The sequence below is a fragment of the Nipponia nippon genome, unplaced genomic scaffold (assembly GCF_047370975.1).
Source record: "Nipponia nippon isolate SJK-2023a ecotype South Korea unplaced genomic scaffold, ASM4737097v1 scaffold_12, whole genome shotgun sequence".
Classification (NCBI taxonomy): Eukaryota; Metazoa; Chordata; class Aves; order Pelecaniformes; family Threskiornithidae; genus Nipponia; species Nipponia nippon.
Window position 1 is genome coordinate 3,521,086 of NW_028262313.1, and position 13,777 is coordinate 3,534,862.

Here is a 13,777-nt window from a genome sequence, read left to right on the forward strand (position 1 = left end):
ATGTTAATGTGGGGGATCTCAGAGCCAGGTATTTTGAACCCACAATATATGCAGAAGTATTTTATAAGACAAAATTGAAAGTAGTGGGGATGCTAGAAAGTTCTTTGAACATGTCTGTAAAAGTTTGCACACAAGATCTTAAAAGGTCTAATTGTCACTGTGGGGTTGCTAGGATTTTTTTATAAAGATCGGATGTATTACCCCAGTTGCACTATCTTGTTTAGCTGGGAATATAAACGCATTTGTGACATTTTGGAAGCTCTGATGCTGCTGGTAATGCAACAGAACTAGAGGCTCCCAGCTCTCATGTTGTAGCTTGAACCCACAAGACTGGTATAATTTCAAGATGTGAGAGGCTTTGGACGTGAGTGCCAAGATGCTGGAAATCTTGGAAATGTATCTTGTTTAGAAATACTCAGCCATGATTTCCTAGAGTTGTTCTTTACAATAGGTTTAAAAAAAGTGTCATTACCAGGCATACCAGTACAAAGACTGTCCGTTCAGAATTTAGCTGCTGCTGTTGTTTTTCTTTGGCCATCTTTGTCTTCTTTTCATTAGTGCTCAGGTCCTGTGGAAACGGCAAAATTCTGCCCATGCGTCTCTGATGGCAGAATGACGAGATGCTTTTAGTCAAATGGCTCAAATTGTTCACATTGGCACCTAAATAGTCCTCATTAGGCTTAGAATATTGACACGCTGAGATCAGCGGCTTCAGTTTCTCTGAGTAGCTGCTTCAGGTTGTTTTCAGGCTGGAAGAGAGAGTATTTTGTAGGTTCAAAATTGGAAAGGTGGTTTTTTGCATCCATGAGACAGACTGGCAACGTATCTCTTTTGATCTAACCTCTGTAGGTCATCGTAGATTAAATGTCACAGGAAGGTTATTCCCTAATTAATTATGACATCAAAACAGAGGTCCGTGACGTTAGGTAAAGGATAAGCTCAAGGAGATGAGTGGTTTCTGAAGATGCAAAGTTTTAACTCTGCACATAACTGGGTGAGCTAAGAAGGGAGCTGGAAACTACCTGAGACAAACCAGACGACCTTGAGCATGGCATGTGACGGTTTTGCCTCATTCTTCCTTGTGAGAACTGGCAAATAAAGCTAATGAAATGCATGCAGCGATAAGTAGAGCTGACCTCCCAGGAGGGGACGAACCAAATTGCTGCTCCTAAACTGAACGTTCCTGAGGAAATTAATTGCACATCTCTCTTCTGCATGACCCCTGAGATCCTCGCGCTGCATATGATCATTTCTGGGGAAATGCAGCTCCTGAAGTGATGTTGCTGACAGGGACCTGAGTGTGAGAAAGAGAGAAACAGTAACTAAAGCAGTAATTATTTGTTTTTTCTTAAGTGACAAAGGCTAGATTTGTTTCCCTGTTAAGGAATCTGAGCATCAGCTTGGAGGTTTCTGTGCACCTTCTCTGCTGGAAAGCAGGGAAAATGAGACATAAGATGCATGATATTGAAATAGCGAACCCTGCGCTGGGCTGAGAACTTAGGAACTCCTGTGTGCGCTGCCAGCCAGATGTGAGTAATGCAGCCGTTTCCTCTTTGGACAGGTATGAAGAGTTGATGCTCTTTCTGCAGAGAACAGGAAGGATGATGCTGAGTGTTTGCACAGCCCGTTGCGTAACCCTTTAGTTCGCAGTTCAGCTTCATGCTTGCTGTTACCAATTGACATGCCACTAGTGCTCCTGGTGTGGCGGGAGAGCTATGCTGCGGGTTGTCTTATACGTCCAGTATCCCTACTGCGCTCAGCAGAGCAAGCGTGTAGGGTCCTTCCTGTGAACGCGGACAGCCGTGGCAGTGTTCTGTAGCAGCTATGGCCAGGTGGAACAACACTATGTGCTTTTCCAGCTGCAGGGTTGAACTGCATCCCAAAGGGTGGGAAGTTTTATCAGAAGAACAGGAGTGTTTCAGAACACGTTGAACTGCCAGACTGGATCTGCACCAGGCTGAGATCTGTGCTGAAAAAGAGACTGGCTGCGGCATGGAGAGGGAGTGACTTCAATTGTTAGAATAAAGAACATCCCAAGAAGTTAAAGGTTGAATGACTTTGGAGGAGGAAGCAAAACTGGCCTCCTAAGGTCATCCAAGCATGATAAATCCACACAGTCTTCTCGGAGAAGTTTCTTACTTGGCTGATACAGCAGAAGTTAAGCTGGGGATCTCCAGCGCCTGGGAAATGTGAGCTGGCGTAGCTTGGAGTTAGTTCTGTGATAGATTCAAGTATGTTATAGATTGCTAGATCTGTCTTTGGTATCCTATAGAGATTATTGTTAGGAGCAGTAAACATACCTACCATGTAGGACTGAGGGTGGTTCTGAATGAAAAGGCTGCTTCTGACTCTTAGGTTGGTTTTCAGATCCTTTAACTGTCTCGTTTGACCAGGCTGCAGCTTGTTGGTTGGTATTTCAGAAAGCTCAAATCAGTGATGCTGGCATACTAACATAGAGCTTAGCCAATCCCTTTAACTCTGTATCCTGAATTGCAGAAGAAGATTCATTGTGTTCTCCATGAGAGATGGCACGTTTCAGGCCAGAACAGAAGAGCCCATTCCTAACAGTCCTCAGTTTAGCCGTTTTAGCCACAAAGCATGGAGAAAAGTTATAAAAATAATTTTAGTCAGTAGTTGTTGATGGAGTTTCTCTTAGTGTTTCTGTACAAAATAGACTCAAGAGGAAAGACCTTTGTGTGCTTAGCATATATTTTCTGATAATGATTTGATTTTGAAGCATTTTTTTAAAACAGACTTAAAAAAATGAGGAAAACTTCACAGCTGAGTCTTTTGTGTGGGAAGACCTGTGCATAGGAGCTGCACAGGTCATCCCACGCCTTGTCACTGGGTCTGTGCACCATCTTCTGCATGACTATGATGGAGCTTCTGCTCTCTGTTTTCCAGGCAGAACCCAGACGTGCAGCTGCAGTTACAACAGAGACCACCTCACCACCACAGCCCGACTTCTTCCTTGACATCCCTGGGATCTTTGACTTTGCTTCAGTCTCCGCCGCCATCCAGGCTGTCCCCTTCCCAGCATCAGCAACCTCTGACTCCAAGCCAGGGAGATCCTGGCATTCTGCCACGGACCCAGCAGCCATTCTTGTCAAACCAAGTCCATCAAGGAGATTTGTACCGACTATGCCAGCCCTTCCTAGGCCCGCAGCAGCAGCAAGGCGATTCCTATTCAGTAATGTCCCGGGCTCAGCAGATACCTTCCCCATATCAGCAGATGCAAGTAGATCCTTTTGCCATAGTTTCCAGGGCCCAGCAGATGGTGGAAATCCTGTCAGAAGAGAACCGGTCTCTACGACAGGAGCTGGATGGGTGTTATGAGAAAGTAGCCCGGCTGCAGAAGGTGGGTGGTTTTGGATATCAGGCACTCTCCGGTGTCTCGTATTGTCCATAATTGAATCATCTAATCTGCAGCTGTTACATTCCTTCCTTAAGGGACTGATTATCTATTTTAGTGTCTTTTATATGTAGACTGATTAGTCTGTATCCTGTCCCTTTGGGCAGCAGCTTAACTTTGTCAGAAGGTAGAATTCTGCCTTCAGTTTTATTCTAACAGCTAATTGACTGTGCTCAAAAGAGCATCCTCATCGGCTGTCTTGAAGAGGCCGACTGCTTGGCTTGCTTGGTTAAATTAAAGCTAGTGTTCTCATGTCCAGGATAGCAGCAGGCTTCATTTTCCCATCAGTCTAAAAGACTTTAGAGACTGCAGGAAGGGCCTGTTTGGAATGACATGAGACCATAGCCACTCAAGGAGACAACAGGGGACATTGCTACAAAACCGGTTGGCAGGACAGTGTGCAAAACAAGCGCTGCTGCTATGGCTACATTAAAGACATTTGGACTGCAGGACTGAAACTAACACTTCTTTTGTTGCTCCCTCAATACCACACAACTTCCGTGAAAACTTAGTATCTTGTTTTGGATCGAGCTATTTGCCACCTTTGGCTTTATGAAACAAGTAGAGTAAATCATGCTAAAACGTTTTTAAAAAAATATCCCAGTGAGAGCCATCATTAACGTGCATGTGTAGAGGTACTTTCATTGCAGCCTCGTAGAAATAACTTCTTGGTGACCAGTGGTTTAAAGGTGTGCAGCAGGTGTGTGAAAAGGCTGATGCTACTTGTAGGTTAGGACTTCGTGGGCCTCGCTGTGCTTTTCACACTGAGCAGTCTCCAGGGCCGTAAAAATGTGTGGCTGCTTAAAACACTTGTTTGAGTTCAGGTGACCGGTGTGGCTTTCCACACTCATGTATTCCCTATGTTACCTCTTTCCAGGGACATATGCTCGTTTTGTTGTATTTTTTCTGGAAGGTTCCTGGCCAGGAAATGCTTTAGAGAAATGTTTGACAGCTTCCTGATAATGAAAGAAGGATAAAAATGCACTTCCCTCCACCCCCCTGTTGATCGCTTGCTGTAGACAGTGCTGATGGGGTTTGCTGTTATGTGGATCCATACTTCCATAGCAATGCAAAACCATGCCTGGTCAGGAGGGTTAGAACTGAATCTCCTTCTGCTCTGGGTGATCAGAGAAGCTTTACACTGAAGGCTAGAAGGAAGGACAAAACGTATTTTACTGCAAATGTTTCCCTCCCCCCATTTAGTAAATTGAATATTTAAAAGCACAACTAAGTTGCTGAAGTGTAAACATAGAACATCGGGAGGTTTTATTGTGAATTTTGGACCATAACAATTACAGATCTGCAGAGTTCATCAGTAATGCAAGATCTGCCGCTAGCATTTTTTTTAGCATAGTTTTGTCTGCCTTTCCTGTTTTATTTTACTTGCTCAACTTGATATCACATTAGCTGTTTATATGAATGCTTTTTGCCCAAACTAACAGTAGTGCCAAACTGCCCCAGTCTTAGGAAAAAATAGATGACGTTTGCACTTCTTCAGATTGCTATATCTATGCTCTGATCGTATTGGGGAAACAGAGCTAGAGTCTGGAAGGAGAGTCCAGATCTTCGTTTCAGCCATTGGTATTCTTTATACAGAAGGATCCATCACAAACCCGAGACTCTGTCGTTTTACTTAATGTATAGGTGTAGGTTTCTTGCAATAAAGAAAACTTGAAAGAAAGTAATCTCCTTTCTGAGACTGAATGAAAAGAATTGTTAGTGATAAAATAGTAAGTGCTTGTTTTCACTTCCACCGCAGCTGGAAACAGAAATTCAGCAAGTTTCAGAGGCATACAAAAACCTGGAGAAATCATCCTCTAAGCGGGATGCCCTGGAAAAGGCTATGAGAAACAAGCTGGAAGGAGAAATTCGTAGGCTTCATGATTTCAACAGGGATCTAAGAGGTGAATGAAGTAAAACTTCTGTTCTTCAATGGTTTGTTTGTTTTTTTTATTGTTGTACTTACTTGGCAGGACAGTGTTTTGCTGCAGAATTCCCTGTGTCTGTTGACGCAGCTAGAAGATGACAGGATACTCGGGTATATTCAGAGATCCTAAGCTCTTGCTGGGAGTATGAAAAAGACAGGTTTAGGAGAGTGCTGTAGTCTCCCATTTCCAGCCTGTTTCTCATTGAGAAGAAACATGTGATAAGCCAACTACCATAAACCAGATGCAAGCCTGGAATTCTCTCTTGCCTTGTATCCTAGACGCAATTTGTACAATTTGTTCAGTTTATACAAATGGAAAGACGTTTTGCTGACTGCCTAATCCCACACCAGGCATGTTCACTTTATTTCCTGTCCAGTGACCCTTTTGCACTGACATACAAACTGCAGACTGTCTGTTCTTCCTGAAGGTCTTGTCATTTCTTATCAACATAGGCATCTGGTTTTTTGGATCTCCCTTCCTTTTCCAGAGTGAGATGTTATTTAGCGTCTGGTTCTTGCTAAGAGGCTGAGGCAGTATGATGGCTGGCAGTGGAGAGTGATGTTGAATGGTATGTGACCTTAACATGGGTCACAGTTGAAGCACTAGTTTGAAAAGCGAAAAACATCTGCAATTTGAGATGTTTAAAGGTGCACAATCAGTCTTTTAAACTGTAAGTTTAATTTTTTTATGAAAGCCTTCTGATTGTCCTACATGTCATCTGCTCTCAGTGCCCCGAGTCTCTTACTAAGACTGTGTTCTCAGAAATTGTTTTGCATCCGAGAAGTAAGGCCGTACAGTGCCCAGTGCTATCGAGAAGGACAGTACACAAAGGCCTGCATTAAAGACTCTTATTCATAATAAAACACAGCATAAACATTTCATTCTTATTTTCGTAGACTGGTATAAATTTCTAACAGCCTGCAGCAGCAGAACTGTTAAGCTGTCCTTAGGGTTTTACACTTTTCCCTAAAGTCAGGTAATTTAACAGTGATTTAATCTTCTGACTATTAAGATTTAGTGGAGAATTGTAAGGGAATCTTTTAATTGCATGGGGAGATTTATTTGGGTGGAAAAAATAAGATGTCTTAACATTTGTAAAAACTGAAAAAATAAACTTCTTATGTGTTATAATTGTTTAAAGTAATTTCTCTGGAGCTTTATTTAACCCGTTGTGTCTCACTGAGAATATTTTCTCAAGGACATAATTAGAAACATTTCAAAAGTGAGTGCCAGCTTCTGATAGGCTTTTTTCTTTTGGCTGTGTAGAATTAGGAGATCCTGGCTTGCATTAGAAATGTCCTGAGCAGACGTGACTTAATGCTCGAAAGTTTTCAATTATTTAGTGTCCCTTTTGTTGAAAAATTTTGCAGAACGTATGGAGACAGCCAACAAGCAGCTTGCGGAGAAGGAATTTGAGGGGTCTGAAGACAATCGGAAAACCATCTCTCAACTCTTTGCACAAAGTGAGTTACGGAATCATTATGGGTCAGTAGAAATGCTCCGGTCATCCTGGGAAGGATAATAATACAGCAGGTTAGCGTAGTTCAGATCTGTTGGTTGTCTGCCGGGACAGAAATCAAGGCAGTGACAGTTCAAAACTGGCAGTGGAGAAAGGAGGAGGGATTCAAGAATTCCTTTTCTGTCAGTATGTAATGTCCATCTGATGGCATTTATTAGAGATTTCGGAGCAAATGTAGTTTGCAGTTAAACTGTAAAATTAGTGTTTACCCCATAATGTACAGGATAATTTGCCCACCTCTTTTTTTCCCCTGAAAGCTTTGGAATTAAACCTTTCCAGGCTGACGAGAGTTCTGGCATGAGTTAAGGCCAGTGGGACTGGAACCTGGTAGGTGTCCTATCTCTTTCCCCTTTAATTTGCCGCTGCCCTATCCAGTTCAGCAAAAATAAAGGGGGTGAACACTGCCTGCAGTATGCTGGGCTGGGTAAGGGTCATGAATTCTGTCCACAGCAGTGGATTTATCGCAAGGCAAACCAAAATGACAGATGTGAAATGCTGCTTTTCCTTTGTACTGAAATGTCTTGAAGCCGACAGCGGCGAGCCAACTTTTCTCTCATCCCATAGTGTACTCCACCCTTCTGACAGTGCTCACTTTTCTCCAATTGTTATATAAAAAGGTAATGCAATAAAATTGCAAAATAGAGATTTTCTGTGGTGTAACACACACTGTTTCTATTCTGACAAATGCTGGTATCCCTCTCTTGTGTTGTCTTTAGCTTATTCCTTGCAGCTTACGTTGCAAGCAGATGGCTGTCAGGGTGTGAATTCAAAACTCCTGGTGGTAGTGGAAAGTCTGTGAGTTTAGTCTTGCATTCAGACTGGTTGGGTGAACTTTGAGTCCAAAGGCTCACCCAGAGAGGTGGGAATGTCAAAGCTGTGAGGCCTTACATTCAATTTCTCCTTTTGGATGAACATGAAAACCATAGTGCCACATTCCGTTGGTCCCAGCATTTCTAGGGGTGCTGTAGGCACTTGGCAGGTGAAACAGTACTCATTTGGGGAAAAGTCTGGAACAAAACCTCGAAAAGCCTCGCTGCAAGCACTTACAGATTAGCAAACAGACTGCTGGCACTGATTGATACCTGCTGGCATAATGCCACCCAGTCTCATCTCTGCCCATTTTCTGCAATACATTTTAGCATGCTGACACTGTCAGCAATTCATTTCCTGGGTGGAGGAGAAATACTGGGTTGGGAGAGATGGGGAAAAGAATAGGCAAGTGGTGACGTTAGCCTTCGTCCTTGTGTCTTATGTCACAGGCTTGCTCTGAGTTGCAGTTGGGGTTTGCTCTGCAAAGTTCTGGGTGCTGCTGGTGGACAGGTTTGTTTTGCAACCTGTGTGTGGGCTGCGTTGATTCCCTAGCAGAAGGGAATCTTTAGCTACTCCGTGTTGCTAAAGCTTTGCTCTTGGCTCTCTGCTGGCAGAAGAAAGGGAATAATTGTGGTCCTGTAAATATAGTTCTGCACATGCTTGCACAAACGGGCCTGTGTACTCCATAGGCAGTCTGTCCTAACACCCAGGATCTAGTTCCTGTTTTTCAAGCCTTCCACTCCTTGTCCTCATTCCTTTGTCGTGGGATATTGGTTTCTGGAATGCAGTTTCTCTGGTGTCATCAGCGCTGGGTGTAGATCACTCCAGGGAGTATTCTGTGGTTATGTATCCAGCAAGTGTGTTAATGTTATCATTGTAGCTGGTTGGCTTGAGCTGGGAATGCCAACATAGACAGAGGACATCAGCTCTGTCTTGTGGCTTTGCTTTACACCCCTGTGTGATAATTTCTCCAGTCGCCAATTATTTTATCCTATTTATTTTTTCATGAAGGCAGTTGCTCTGTTCCTGAAACACACAGCATAGCTGCTCCCACTAGGTCCAGCTCTTTCTGGAGAGCAGCAGAAAAGGACCAGCTGCTGTGCTTGGGTGGCTTTAAAGCATCAGACATGAACCCTCCGTGCTGGGCAAAAGGCTTTCTTGAACTCCAGGTCTGCTTTGAGCAGTGACAGAACAGATACACGTGCCTCAGTTCTGGCCCAGGGTGTCATTTTCAAGGGCAGCAGAGGAAGACTGAGGAGTCCTCATTGCTCGCTTGTTTTCTTACTCGTCTGATGGTACTGCCAGCAAAGTGGGACGCCTGGGTGTTACTTTGAGAAGGAGGACAGCTGCCCCAGGCAGAACAGCCTTCCTGTTTGTGGGGTCAGCGTGAAGAAAAGGAGCACAAGTTTTTCAGGCACAGAAGTCTGCCATCTTCTCTCCCCAGCCTGGGATATTAAAATTACCCAGTTTGTTTTCCACTGCTGAAAGCTCAGAGGGAAAGAGGTGCCAAGTTTCACTAACCATCTGCATAATCAGAACAAATTACCTAACTGTACTGAGTGATGCACGTTCTATTCCTTCTTGCTGGCATTATGGCACATTGTTACTTGAAGGTACCATGCTTGTTTTTAAGGGTTACACGTCCTCGTCCTTGAAAGCCATGTACTTCCCCCCCCCCAGCACTAGATTTGCATTCTCTCTCGTGGGAAGTTCCAGTACAATCTTTCCTTCACCTCTGCAGGGAAAGACTGCTGAAAGCTGAGTAGAGACGAGTGCTGTCCATTGATAACTCTCACTTTGTTTTGATAGACAAGGAAACACAGCGGGAAAAAGAGAAACTGGAAATAGAACTGGCTGCTGCACGCTCCACCAACGAGGACCAACGAAGACACATCGAGATCCGAGACCAGGCCTTGAACAATGCTCAGGCCAAGGTGGTGAAACTGGAGGAGGAGGTAAGGGTGCTAGGAGAGAGAAATTAGGGTAGCTTGGGTTCCAGTAAAAGTGACTGTGGGAACGAGTTTGTCTTGTGCAAATTGTAAGGAAATCTGCTTGCTTCAAAGCTATTTATGTCAGCTTAGCTTTGTGTTGGTTCGCTACACCACTGAACTGTGCACAGATAAGCCACAAATCTCTATTTCCTTGGAAGTGCTTTCGTCTAAGCAGCCATATTTTGTTTTCTTTTTGTTTCAACTGATAAAAGTGGGCTGGAACTGAAATCCCAGCCCTGGCTACCTCCTGAACTTGGCAGAAATTCAGATCTGGATGGACTTTTAACTAATATCAAATGAATGCAGCTTGTCCCCTTGCCAGGTGTTCCACTTACACCAGGGTATCGTGGTGCACAGTGCAGATCACTGTATGTGCCCAGCATTCGTAATAAGCTGGGCATGACCTTGGTTGTTTTCTCTCCCTTTCCTCCCAAGAGGGGATAATGCATTTGAGCTGTTTAGCTGGGCAGCTTTCACAGCAGTTTCTTTTGTAGCCTTGTCCCTGCTCCTCACACACGGCTCTCGCCTCGCTGCCCTTCTGCGTCATAGTGTCCGTCCTCTTTCCTCTGGCCCACTCCTTTCCTCTCAAAGGCTCCATTTCCCACTCCCAGCCTCTGCTTCCTTTACTCCTACTCTTCCTCCGCAGAGAGCCTCTGGAGGAAATCTCATGACCAAGCACACTTCCTCCACTGCAGATTTGTTCTCTCCTCCTTCAGTTCTGCCATCTTCCTGCCTACTAGCCCTCACCATCACCCTCAGCTGAGCACAGCGCCTATATCCACCTGCGTCTTGCTGTCCTCAGAGACATTCCTCAAACCCTCCCCTCCTCTCCTTCTACTCCTTTCTCCATTCAGGATCCCATTGTGCCAAAAGAGGAGTAATGATCAAATACAAAGTGAACATATTCCTATCTTATCTTGCCTGCCTTCCTCCTCTCCCAGGTACAGATGTAGCTGGATTCTTAATTTTGCTCTTCTCTAAGCTCTGTATTTGCCTCAGTAGCCCTTCCCCTGAACCTTCCTTTGTTTCTTTCCCTGGTGTCCTTAATTTTTGCCCCTTGCAGCACCTTTCTTTTAATCTCTTCAGCTTCACTTAAGCCATCCCTCAATCAGTCCCCTTCTGGATCTGCTCTGCTCATTCAGGATGCTCTTGCAGGGTTACCTGCCATCATACCTTATTAGCCTTTCTCCCCAGTGCTGCACCTCGCTTTCCTTTCTTCACCACATCAAATTCAAGCAGTTCCTCTCTGCTTTCCAGGCCCCTCATGGTTTACCTAACCCTGTTTCTCTTCTCCCCTTGTTGCTGAGAGGACGTCTTCCACCTTTGTCCTTCTCAATTTCCAAGCACCTCTTCCTCCCCACCCCAAATGAGCACTTCTGTGCTTTCTCCCAGACTCCTCGCCTTCGCTGCAAACACCGGCAAGGCCACTTTGAAGCATGCCTTGCTGTGATGCTCACAACATGGTTGGCAGGGGTAGGCCACAGTTCATGCTAACCCAGAGACTGTCTCCTTGGCCTGCCCTATGTGTGTGTTTCCGCCTGTTGTCTCCGGTCCCAGACTCAGGGTGTGAGCTTTGAGGGCACGGAGCTTTCATTCCTACAGCACTTAGCATCACCAGGCTGGGATCCATCACTGGGAAGCCAGGTTCTGTGCCGTACAAATTATAATAATAAAAAAAGAAGAACAGAGTCAGAGGAATGCTTAAATATCACTGGCCACGTTCAGCCTTGTGCACAGTTGACAAGTCCATTGATTTCACTAAAATTGCAGCACCTCCTGGCAAGGCTGACTTACACCTTTGTTGCTCAGGGGGACAGGGAGCATTAGGTTGTAGGGTAATTTAAACGTGACATAATTCTCTTTGGCTCTAAAACTAATCTGTCATTTCATCCTGCAATGTATTGGAGCTCTTTGTCTTTCATTCAGATTTCAGCAGCTTATTACACTAAAAGTCTGATGTGTGACTAACTTTAAGTGCATAGGACATCCTTGTGGCTTCCCTGGAACCATTCACATGCTTGGAGTCAACGTGTAGAGAGGTGCTGTGGTCAGCCAGCAACACACAGCACTTGGCCAGGTTGAACCTCTGTGTAGGGACTAATATTGGCTCCCTCACAGTAAAGTTGAAGCCTTTAGAGATAATAATAATTGTACATTTTCTTTTCAAAAGACCTCTCTCGTTTTACTAGAAGAATTGGGTTCAGTGCTTTTGCAAAGTATTTCTGCCTAAGTAGAATAGTAAAATAGGTAAGTAACTCTGGACTAGATTGCATGATAGCTTAAAACCCACACATATGCTGATATAGAGTGAAATGCCCTGGTCTCGACTGCATGAGGGCTTGTGGTCGCTTGCATCCAACCTTTGCTCGAATCCCAGGGTGCGCAGGAAGTGCCACCCTTCCTGTTGTAGATAAATATGGAAGCGTCTCAGTGAGGGAGCAGGAATTAACTCTGCTTTTTCCTAGAGGTGAGGGGGAATAAGGGGAGACAGAAGGGGTAAAGAGTCACTTTTGCAGGTTTCCCAAATCACTTGTTAATGAAATACTTAGGATTATAAAGCATTTGTTGCCTCATTAGTGTTAAATTGTGGGAACTTCTCAAATCCCTGAGCTGTTTGGTAACTTTCCGAAAGACAGCCAAGCAAGCTGCTCAGTGCTCAGGGCACCATTTAGAAGGGACTGTAAATGTCAGCCTGAGTTAGTGACATTCAGTGACCAAGATATATGAACAATTTGTCAATTATTTCTTTTATTCCTGCCAGCTTAATCTGAGTTACGAGTCCCTGTAATTGTCAGGAATTTCCAAACCAGTCCTGCAGAAGAGGGTGGAGTTTCTTACGCTAAGGTTTGGCAGCCACTCTGGCTCAGGGCCTGAGGGGGGTGTGCATGTTTCAGTTGTTGCATCCTGTAATGTAAGTTTTCAGCTTTTTTTTTCCCCCTTCCGTTTTGACTTCCTATTAAGCAGAGTTACCCTGCCTTATATTCAGCAGATCCTTTATAAAAAGAATATTTCCATTCTAATGAGTGCTATAAGCCATATATCACTGCAGCTGAATTTAAATGTTGCATTGGAATTGGAACTTCCAGATTCTTTTTAAAATCCTTTACCTGAATTGCCAGTTTGGGCAAACCCACCCATCTGTAAAATGTAGATACTTGTCTACTTTAATGGAGCTTTGAGAGCTTTTATGTATATTGCATTTTAGCATCCAAGTTAGAGGGAAGGAAGAGATAAAGGGATGCTAAATGTGATGGAGAGAGGAATGATCTTGGAGCTACCAAAGTATAGTGTGAAGCAGTTGGAAGCAAAAGTAGACATTTGCAGAATACTTTCCCTGGTCGGTTAGCAGGGGTGAAACGACTTCAAATTTAGAACAAGCTGCCATTAAAGTTTTAGATAGCGTGGAGTTTATTTCTGCAAAGTGCTAAAAAGGGTGAGTGATCATGGGTATTTAAAACAAACTTAAATATGTCTGTGAACAGACTTGCTAAGTATGTATATGTTTTATATGTAATATTTAAACTTAACTACTTCTCTGCTATACATAAAGATACCCTGTAATTAACCCCTATTTTCACTTCTCTGCTTTCATTCTTCCCTTAGTAGATGTTCCACAGTTATGCATAAGTCAGCAGCTTATTAAAATGCTTTCTAGTGAAGTATCAGTCTGGTTTTTAAACTTCAGATTATTTTCATTACATGCAATAAATTTGAGATAAATTGCATACATTTGAGGTAAAATCCATGTTGGCTTGAAAACAGATATCAGAGTCAGGAATTGTTAGTGATAATATTTGCAGCTAAAGCAATGAAAAATTCTCATTTTGGAGCACGGATTGCCCTGATGGTCTCAATTTTGATGTAAACATTTGAATGGCTGCAGTGTGCAGCAGGTGAGTAGCTGGTAGGTGGTCACAGATGGCCTGTATGTGTGAGCTTTTAAAATAGTCTCATTACAATGCTTTCACCAACATCTGCTAGCATACACCTTGAGAGCCTTTAGCAACCAGAGCAGCTGGTTAAACTTCGCTTTGCTCTGGGCCAAAGGCAGAATTGCTGGCTTTACAGAAAGGACCATCCCGAGCAGCCTGAGACTCTGGGTGAAGGCTGGCTTGCT

The 13,777-nt window shown here is 43.9% G+C and overlaps 1 protein-coding gene across 5 annotated transcripts in view; it reads left to right on the forward strand.

Moving 5' to 3' along the window:
- AMOT (angiomotin) overlaps positions 1-13,777 on the forward strand; it is a 64,286-nt gene that overhangs the window by 32,660 nt on the left and 17,849 nt on the right. For all 5 annotated transcript variants that reach the window (XM_087748429.1, XM_087748428.1, XM_087748426.1 and 2 more), the window contains 4 exons: positions 2,905-3,358; positions 5,172-5,316; positions 6,711-6,803; positions 9,479-9,624. In XM_087748429.1, coding sequence (XP_087604555.1) covers positions 2,905-3,358; positions 5,172-5,316; positions 6,711-6,803; positions 9,479-9,624 — 838 coding nt within the window. The remainder of the gene's footprint in view (positions 1-2,904; positions 3,359-5,171; positions 5,317-6,710; positions 6,804-9,478; positions 9,625-13,777) is intronic.